A 10,840-nucleotide genomic window follows, 5' to 3' on the forward strand; every position below is an offset into this window, starting at 1 on the left:
GGCTATCTATTTGTAATTGGATATACTTTAACGAATAAAACGTAGGCAACAACACGCGCTATTCATTGTATTAGGCAATGAAACACGTTTTAAAACTGCTTAATTTCCTGTTCACTTTCACTGACACTACGTTTGCCTTTTCGACTCAGTTGTGTTATTTATCAGGCAATGCAGAAAATATAAAGCGTATTATTGCTTCTTGTTGCTGAAATCCATTCGCAAAACAAAAAAAAATACAATTAATAGGCTACACAAAAAATGTTATTGGCGGATACAAATAGCGTCCAGTTCACCTACCGTATACATCAATTTATTTGGTTTCTGCAATGACCATGAGGCACTGGTTCCCCCAGAGATAGAATTCTGTAAATAATTAGCAATGCGTATCAATTTAGTTGTTTACTGAGTGATAATGAGAACGGCATCTAACATCTGTTACACCAATATTTCTCTGCTGGAACAAACACAGTTCAGCTAAGTTTTCGCGGATGATAATCATATTTACTTTAGATATTGAATTAGATCTGATTATCACCAATAGACCGACATGCAATTCACGTGGGACACCATTTTTTCTTTTTTTCAATCTGTCATGTTTGCAGTTCATTCCATTTCAATTATACATGAATGTGCAAGAGCGCCATATTTGGATAAAACGTTAGTTACTCTAGAGTTCAGGCATTCGTTGTGGAATTAAAAATTGTGCGAGTCGTTCGGAAAAGAATACATTAATTATCATTTTTAAAATAATAGTTGCGCCTCGCAATTATTCTCGAAGTTTATGACAGTGACGATACAAACGTCTTCTAATTGGAATAAAATAAAAAGGACACAAACAATAACATAACACCCTGAAATGAATTCAACAAAACGGGTCACTTAAACATCGGAATTGTTGAGCAATTCAAGATGTTGAAAGGCAGACCTTTTGGAATTGGCTTGGAATGAAAAGCTCCTTTCCAAGAAGCCCTCTTATAATAAGTGAGTGGATTTTTTTTACCCCATCTCACAAGTGACTTTATCCTTCTTATCCCTGAAGTATCCAAACAGAAAAAATAAGAAAATAGTAAAGAATTTATCTTCATTTTAAAGTGAACATCCTAAGCGCATCGGGGAAAAACCAGCGTCTTACACTGAGCTAAATTATCCTAGTTTACCATAAATGACAAGCAAACATATATATGTATAAATATATTTGGACTTCCAGTGGTAATTTTCAACAAATATCTGCTGAAAGTGTTCTCTGAAGCTATAGACATATTTCCTATGACGTCGTTAAGAACGCAACCAAAACGTATTTCTGAAACACAGCATTTTATTAAAATTCTTATAAAAACCGGGAATTTCCCCATCAACGCGCTTTTAAACTGCTATTCACATAATTAAATGGGATCGTTGCGGACAGTTTTGACAGTTCTTTTACCAGCTTGCTTTTAAATCGGGGAATATTTTGCATCCAACTACGCGCCCTGAAAAGTGATCTGCATCGCAAACAATTACCACAAACTATTTACAAATAACATAAACAAAATAATAAAAAATAAGCTAAAAGTTGCCAGGGTTTTATTCGTGGCCATAAATATATTCAATGTCAAATGAACAAGAAATTAAAAAATCTATATAATTTTAAAGTGGTTTTCTGTACGTGCTTATTACACGATTGACAAAAGGGAAACATTTCTACAACACACAAACATACTATACAAAATTTCACAAGAGCATTGACATTCTTAGTTCTAGGGAGAGGCCGGACCCGGTTTTCATGGCGAAAACTTGTAAACATGGCGCACATATCAGTCCCAAAATTACAATGGTTGATATGGGTCAAGCTGCAAAAAAGTCTCTTTTATATTGTTTTTACTCCCTATCCGCGCGTTCTTTCAAACGCAACTCCCATCAAGTTTATAATGATTCACCAAGTCCACTGTTGCGTTTGCACCAAATGGTGTGCTGTGGGGAATTGTGGCGTGGTGGCGGCCGTATACTGAGCATTGTATTGCATATGCTGAAGTGACTGGGCGCTATATGCGGAGAATGGAATTCCAGCCTGAAAAGTGGCCGCCAAGTCCTGAGCTTTAAGAGTATGGCACGGCTTGCCATCCCTGACTAAGACAGGTACTGCCACCCGCCGAGGAGAGGGGAGATGAGTCACTTCCATACCTTTCTCGGCCCGAGCTCTCTTCATTTTGTACCGATGGTTCTGGAACCAGATTTTCACTTGAGTCGGCGTCAGGCGGATCAGGCTAGCGAGGTGTTCCCTTTCGGGCGCTGAAAGGTATCTCTGTTGCCTAAATCGACGCTCGAGCTCGTAAGTCTGTGCTTTGGAAAATAACACTCTCCTTTTTCTCTTCTTACCGGAGTCACTGCCGTTGCTTGAAGTTTCCTTGTCATTGTCTTGTGATTCGTCCGCGGACGGTTCCGGCGACTTGGCAGACGAATCTTGTTGGGAATTAGCCGACAGACCGTGCACTACGTGGGAAAACAAGACACATTTTCACAAAATTGTGCATGCATTTGCATTTTTCCATTCGTTTTACAAATTAATTCCAAGTGTCTTTTAATAAAGTAACCACGGTTTAACGTCCCCTCGAATGCCTCCGATTTTACAAAACCTGCACATCAGCAGGTTCGTATAAGTTGGGTGGGTATTAATGTACAGCCTTCAAGAAAATGGTTTCACTGTGCTCTCGTCGTCTACAGCTTACGCTCAGACATACTCAGTTGAAATAATATAGCCTTAAAATTAGTTATATTTCATGCATTGTCAACTATAAACATATAGATTAAATAGGAGGCCTATTTAACATTTTAGGTCAATAATCTTGTGGACGATTGCGGCAGACGTTTTTGTAAGATTTCCATCTCATATCTTTCAAAGCAATATGGATCGATGTATTTCATATTCGGATTCATTAGAAGGTCAAATGCATTTTATTGTTTATTTATTTATTTATTTATTTATTTGTAGGGTGGTTACAAAACGCGCAACTCAACGAATACAGATAATGGATATAATTTAAGGGTACCCACCGATCTTGGCTTTGCGCATAGCCTAAATAAAAAAACTAACATTTTACATTCCTGCAATAGCGACACAAAGGTAAAATGCATACGATGCCCAGTTATTGGCAGATAAAGAAAAAATAACTGATACAAGACATTCGGGATACTACTACTAGAAATTCTGATAGTTAAATGGTACTTACATGAATACTGAATGCTGTCCGTAGTAGCAAGCCATCTTGTATACGGATTATCACTATTATCGTAAAATGGGTTCTTTAAAGGCAGGTTTTGAACGTTTTCTAAGGGACTCTGCACCAAAACTCCAGTCGTTTTTGTTGCCTCAGACCCCTCCGTATCTTCTTCCGCTCCTGTGATAGATCCTTCTTCATCGTTTGTGTCAGGGAGGTCCAAAATGTCCTTTACAGAAAAGCCCGTCTTTGTGTTGGTCAACGACATGTTCTGTGGAAATTTATGCAGGAAAGTTGCTGCACCAGTTTGGCAATCCGCTGTTTCGAAAACACACAAAACAGAATGGTGGTTGATAAAAGGAGATCAGTTAAATGCCGTCTGATATTTAACCAGCGTTACAGCAAATCATGAAGTGCGGCTCATATAGCCACGGGCTTAAAGTAGAAGTGCAATCAGTTTCTGTAAGTCCAAGAAGAATGCAAAAGTGGCTGAAGTACTGTATCTGGCTCGTGGGTACTGTGCTACTGCTGGGCGCAAGGGGGGAAATAAGCCATTACCGGTCTGATCAGTCCATATAAGGTTGGTCTCAAACACATGAACCTGCAGTGAAAAAGCATTAAAAACGCAAAAGGTTGGCCACGTGTGGGCGGGTCTTGGGAGTCAAGTGGATGAAGACAGTGTTTGCAGATGTGAAATTGTGGGTTTTGGGGAGATCCGAGCCTCTACCATTGGTGCTTCAGAACATGATGAGTGGTATAACGTGTCAATTAATTACAAAGACGGGGAGGGCCTTTTTTACACCCTATTTACATACAAAGGACCTCCAAGTAGCTTTATACTCAGCATACTTGAAAGCGCGTTTTAACAAATTGCTCCTGAAAAGCGTTTGCGTTAATATTCTCCTCATATGTAGAAATATTAAAGCAATAAGCTGGAAAATTGCTTGTTGGCAGTTGGGGCTAAACTGCGGTCTAAACGCCCATTCTAAGCTCTATTTTTTTCAATACTGGTTTTGAATCCAAAATGCTATTGTTTAAAATGGCATGAGACCAATTTATGTAAACCTTTTAGGTCAATATTTTGGCTGGGTCTTAAGGACAAGGGGCATACATTAAACACTAAGTCATCGACTCTTGTTTGTTTCTAAAGAAACGCAAGTGCCTTATCAAGAAATTATTGCAGACGCCTTTGTTCTGCCCATTGCGGACTGTAAGCTCTAAGCTCAAAGTTAAGGTCGGATATACATATTAATCAATTAGGTAAACAAGACGTAACCAAGTTTAGAAAACAACAAATAAAGCATAGAATATTAACACAATACTGACATAATAATAATAATAATAATAATAATAATAATAATAATGAGTGATTCGTCTTTTAAAAAAATATGAAACCGCTTAAATAAACACTAGAATTGATTAACAAATAAATATAGAGAATATTAAGTTGAAAACTAAGCTCCGAACTCTTGGAGGTCGAGCCGCTGCACAACCGATTATATTAGGTTGCATGCACCCATTGCATGCGCTTTTATATGCAGTAAATGGTCAGAAAAGAACTTCTAATGATTGTCTGAGCATTGATGTATTCCAAATATGAACAATTCAATTAGGCCTACATTTTCTTTATTTTGTAATGTGGTACTAAAGTCAATTGTACAAAAGAGAATCGCTAAAACTGCTAACTCTTATGAGATTCGATTTGTTCAATTTAGTTATCCTAAATGTTTGCTACCCTACAAAGAGCGGGTAGCAAACTTATTAAATCCGCTTGATTTTTGTTCATTTTCCGCTACTTTATATTTTTGTCTCTGCCTTCCGTCTAATACGAAAGCGATGTATTATTGTTGATCAGTTTATTTCTTTTTTCTGGGATTTCTTTTTCACTCTCACTCACTTTTTCTTTTCCCCTCTGCCTCCTATGTAGTATGTGATGTGGGTGACAATGTTTCACGTTTTACCAAGTCTTCAGCGCATCCTGGGTGGTCGGACCAGGGCAAACACAAATACAAACCGATTGCTAAGCTGCGGACAATGAAGGAAATGTAGACAAATGTCCGGGTCCTGTTGGAAGCCTTTGTCCCGTCTCAGTTTTTGCATTTATTTCAGGGGGGAAATAATAGATGATTGACGCCCCTGTACAATGTGTTCTAACTGTTTGGAATAAATCTGAGGTTGTTCCTAGTTGTCATGGCATTCAACTGCTTTCAATGGACTATCTCTCCATTCATTTCTGAATCCTTCCACAATATTAAGGAAAGTCCTTCATCTTCTGCCTCTCACGCGCGCACGGACGCACGTACGCACGCGCGCGCACATGCAAGTTCTTGTGCTCTCTAAGTCCAGGGATAATGGGTGTTGGGATTTCAAATTTCAAATGGTTTCCCTAAACCAGTAGCTAAATTCCCATTCTAAATAAAAAAAGAAATGAAATAAAACATCTGTTAAAAAACATAGAAAACACATTTTAAAAAAACCTTAAGGCTGCTATTGTCACGTCTGCTTTCCAAGAATAAACAAATCGACTAACGACAAAATAATAATAAAATACTGGCCATTATTATTATTATTATTATTATTATTATTATTATTAATTTAAAACAGGCCCCCTTTCTCCCTCGAGAAACCTGATTGAGTAACTGGTACCAGCCACCTGAGAGGTAAATATTTTACTAGTCTGGGCTGAGAGTTTTTCCGTGGAATTAATCATGCAGCAGTCTAAACCATGATGACAATGGGTCCATTGAACTCAACGGGGAGTGAGCACAGTCGGACTGTGACAAAGCTAAGGCCGAGTTGCTGCCTGACCTACCAAGCATTGCCACAAATGCCAATATTTAGGGATACTTAAAGAAGAAAATAATCTGCAATCTATCTGAAAGAAGATAAAAAAGGTAAATATATTGACTGTGACCATTTGCGTTCGCTCTTTTTGATATCTGTATTTTGCGTGCGATCTAGTTCTACATTATTGTGTTTGTCGGGGCATAACTATGACTGATTCTGAAAAGTAGCAAATTGCCCTAATATCAAATTTTAGGCTCGGAGACAATTCGGTCATATGATGAAGTGAATCCGCTTAGTATCGACGATGGTATGAGTCCCTTGAAGCCTGCGGTTCGTATGCGGTTATTGGGGATATATTTGAACAATTGAACTAAGGGGTTTGGGAAGAAGAGGTAAATGTGCACAGGCTAAGTGGCCCTACTTCACTTGAAGAGCCCTCTCTGTGTGTTTACCTGTTTACTTTCACAGGTAGCTCAAATAGGCCGTTTGCCTTTTCGCACAGACAGCGGAGAAATCGACTTTTTGCAACAGTGTTCTCAATGCATCAGTGAGACATATAGCCTACTTACCGATCCAGATTTAAGAAAATTCTGAAATAAAAGACACGAAATGTGAAATGTGAGAAGGGACTAAAACAGAATGAAAAACCAAAAGGCAACACCGAGTAATAGGCAATATTCCACCTTATGTACTTAGCTCGAATGCGCATTCGGTACTGTGAACATAAAGGCGACCAAGCGGGGGGTGGGACATGTGTGTGCGTGAGTTTTGTGTGTGTGTGGATATTTCTTCTACAGATCTACGAAATAACTGTGACTATTACTATTATTATTATTACATGTCATTGAAATAATCACAACCCAGCCTCGTTGCAGTTACATGAAATCCCAATAATATTGCACATGCGTAATTATTAGCCAGTCCCACTATTATTATAATAATAATAATAATAATAATAATAATAATAATAATAATAATAAATCTTTCATTATATGTGAGCGAACATTCGCTGATTCCATGTTGTGCTCTAATAGCATGTTTACTTCTTGTTTTGCAGATGTGTTTCGGGCCTTCTCATAAGCAATATACTCAAACTAGTGGAGAGTCTACTGTCAAATCAGTCCATTTCTAATGTTACAGCACACACAAGAAATAGATCCTGTCGAAGGAGGCCCGCTGAGCGAGAACTATTGTTTTAAATCAGTACGGTCTGCATTTAAACTACAGATATTCTACTGTGTGCACAACGCTTTAATGACAATAAGTAGCCTAAAGCCCGTTGAATGTCTTTACCGCACGGTTAATTTTATCGGTGGCAGACGGCTTGGATACACTTACAAGAGTAAATTACTTGAACAGTCCAAATTCGCAGGGGATGACTAATTGTCGTATTTGTATTGTTAAAAGGTAACTAAAGAACACATGCACAATTACATGGCTGGGAGATCCATGTTCATTTTTGAACCCGTTTTAAGGTTTAGGCCTTTAGCTCGTATATTTTAAGCTACTAAATAGGCATTGGTGAAATTAACTAGCCTACTATAGATGACATTTTTTTAACGAACGTATGCGAGTCCTGGACAATCGTATACTACAGTCGGCCTGGTTTACAAGGTACAAGGGAAAAATAGAAATATTAGCAATTTTATGTAATTTAAGGTTTAACAGCAACTTTTATTTTTCTTCTTCTTAATAATGAAAAACGTCATGCGAACATAACGATAATACCCACATCTCTCTGAATGAAGAATGGTCTTTTACTCTCTTCATTAAATAAGGCAATAATCCCATTTGATAATAATGCCGGTGGAAGATTTATAATAACATTGAGCATTCTCTTCTTTAATCGCTGAATTTCAGTTGTGTTCCGGTGCCTCAGGCTATAGCAGTTGGGCTTTGATAGAGGTTACCCCTTTTTCCATGAGGTGCTCGTGATAAAAGCATAAACTGAGAAGGATTTTTTTCATGAATGTAAGCTTAGAAATAATATGCAGGTAAAAGTATGTTAGTCTTATTTATGGGACTTACTGGTTGCCCGGGGGCGGTCCTCCTGCGGCACAAATCATTTGCAGCGGTTTGATTCCAGAAATCTAACCACTTTTCCCTTTGAGGCAAACACCGAGCTTTTTTATTCGTTTCCTTTCCTATAATGATTAAACATGTCACAATGAGATTAGCGCAGCGCCCGTGGCCCGGGGAGCTGCCTTTATTTGTTAAACAACCAGTTTATTTGTAACGGTGAATTTCATGCAGCACTGTGTTTAACTCGGCGTTACGACCCTTTATCGGATTCCCTGAAAACCTCTGAAAGGCTTATTATTTTAATCACTTCCAATGTTATATCTTACGGAAACTAAGGAACCATTGATAAGTGCGTATTTTTAAAATTTAATTATATAATACGCCACCGCGCAATTTGCATAGATAGACTCATTCAGTGGCTGTAATTAAAAGTGAATTATTCCAAAATACGTTTTAATTACTTCGGGATAAAATAAAGAGTAACGCCACCGTTTCTGATTTTAACACCAAGTTTGACAGAAATACACGAACTATACCCGAGGACAAGGAGTCTCTTCTGTAGGGAATGGATGTTAGTGACTTGTAATTGGAGCTAGTGTTACTGTTGCACCAAGAAATTTGTAATACTCTAGCGAACTCTACTGACATAGATGTGTATTGTCGAGGGAAAATCTCATGACGCGCACAAAACATTGCGTATACGTGGTAACATTCATCTTGTTAGCACACTGTGAAACTGAAACGGGAGCGCAAAATGATTTATTCCAGACGATTAAGTTGAACACTTCTGATAGTTCCGGAAAAAAACCTACTCATTACAAATAATGAATCGTAATTCTTGAAAAGAGATAGATAAATATAGCCTAACCCAAGACACGTTTTACATCACCCAAGCGTTGTTTTCTTCTTCTCACAGTGCGTAGGCTACTCTAAATTGTTGGAGTAAACAGTGGGTGTTTTTTTTAAGATACTAGATTTTTTTTAAGATACGGAAGTAATCTGTAAAAGAAAGAAAATGAAAAGAAACTTTTGAATCACTAAGGTATAGGAGGTCCAGAGTGCACAGCTCCAATTCAGGTTCTGAATAATATTGCTCAAATATGTGTGTCTTTAAGCTAATTTCCTTTTATTGTTTTAAATACGCTAATAAAAGCACACAACTCAGATGCGCTACCGGGTCAACGTTTGACATGTAGAAAGTACTTCATTGAGTTGTTTCATTAATTGTTTCCGTAATGTTGTACAGTGCGATGGGCAGAATGTAGTAAACGTATTTCATCTACATAGGAGCAGACAGTGTACCACCATGCACCTCTGAAACATTCAGTCCACTGTGTTTAATAGAATATTGAGGCACAGACCGTGGTGAGTAATCTTAGTTGTTTGTTGGTAAAACTTTAACTAAATATTCTTGGCGTGTATACGGCCATTGTTAGGCAATATTATTATTCGTCTTTTAAACCCATGTAACATGTTACTGTCTCAGTTTGGTTTTATATATACATTTTACATATGGTCGTGCTGTCTCACATAAAAGAGTCACATAGATGCACAACCGTCGGAGAGAAGTGAAGATCGTGAATGTAGTCGGTATCACAATCGGTACGGAAGTAGGCTGCTGAACCGTTTCAGAAAACGTAAATAGCCTATTCAAAATAATCCAAACACCAGCACTCATGACAATCATGTCACAAATTTAGAGCCGACATGATGGAAAAAAAATACGGTATGAACAAGAATTGACCACTGAAAGAGTCGGTCAACGCTTTAATGCAATGGTTGTTCTTCGTGGAAAATGTAATCAACACGCTCTCCTTGCGCAAATCTTACCTTATATCGCGTCTTAAGGGGTTAAATAATAAAGGCATATATTGTGCTCACCTGGTGACTGATGGAAAGGGCTAAGTGGTGTAGCCAGCGTTAAGGCAGCTTGGAGTTAATGAAATATCTCCAAATGGAAGTCAGAAGTGCGTGCAGAGATAAGCCTGATGTGGTTTATATACCCCGTAAGCAAGTGCTCCTCTTCTGATATTGTCCAAGTGCGTTTGCATAGCTGCCGAAGTGGCTCTGCTCTTTCTCTCCCGCTAACATTGCACGGTGTTTGTTTTCCCCAGCTATGACGTGAGACAAAATATTGGCCATATGTTCATCGGCAATAAATTGGTCATAAGAGCAAACACGAGTCCTCTTGATGGTGCTTTTAGTTGATTCGGCGCAACTTTCTTATTCGGGTTTCCAATGGCAATTTTTTTGGTATCCTTTGATACAAATCGTTATCTAGGTGTGCTTTATTTTCATTTGTGATACTTATGGTGAAGGTAAACTGAAAGACAGTCCCCCGCGGCAGTATGGTATAAAATAGGGACATTCGTTTGATTCTTATCGTTCACGGCTCGCCCTAGAGAAGGATTTTACTAATAAATCCTTTGGTAACTAAGAGGAGTCCAGGCAAAGGGACCAGATGTGGCATGTTATTTATATACGATATTCCCCGTTTACACAAGATACACTGATGAAACAGTTCACAACTAAGGTTAGAGTTATTCATTTCGATCTCTTGCCATAATTATCTGTTGTTATTTATATTTTCTTCGCCTGAATATTTTAAAAATAACACTTTTATTAACACATGACTTTAAGCTAACCACGGACTTCATTTGCCCGTTTGTTCCATAATTTTGAAAACTCCAATGCATGAATATACCTTGATGACGTTCTAATAACTACTTTCAAATAAGACGATTGCATATTTTACTAATACTATTAACAACAATAGCAATAACAACAACAACAACAGACAGCAACAACAACAACGGCAATAATAATAATAATAATAA

General features: G+C 38.0%; 1 protein-coding gene across 1 annotated transcript; it reads right to left on the reverse strand.

The window, feature by feature from the left end:
* Nucleotides 1-1,297: 1,297 nt before the first annotated feature.
* On the reverse strand, nucleotides 1,298-10,352 carry LOC135252888 (homeobox protein Nkx-2.2a). Its single transcript, XM_064331518.1, has 3 exons — nucleotides 9,885-10,352; nucleotides 3,207-3,512; nucleotides 1,298-2,469 (listed from the first exon to the last, which is right to left on the reverse strand). The coding sequence occupies exons 2-3, from the start codon at nucleotides 3,460-3,462 to the stop codon at nucleotides 1,913-1,915; spliced, it is 813 nt and encodes a 270-aa protein (XP_064187588.1). The 5' UTR covers nucleotides 3,463-3,512; nucleotides 9,885-10,352; the 3' UTR covers nucleotides 1,298-1,912.
* Between the last annotated feature and the right edge of the window lie 488 nt (nucleotides 10,353-10,840).

Source organism: Anguilla rostrata, chromosome 1 (genome assembly GCF_018555375.3).
Source record: "Anguilla rostrata isolate EN2019 chromosome 1, ASM1855537v3, whole genome shotgun sequence".
Taxonomy (NCBI): Eukaryota; Metazoa; Chordata; class Actinopteri; order Anguilliformes; family Anguillidae; genus Anguilla; species Anguilla rostrata.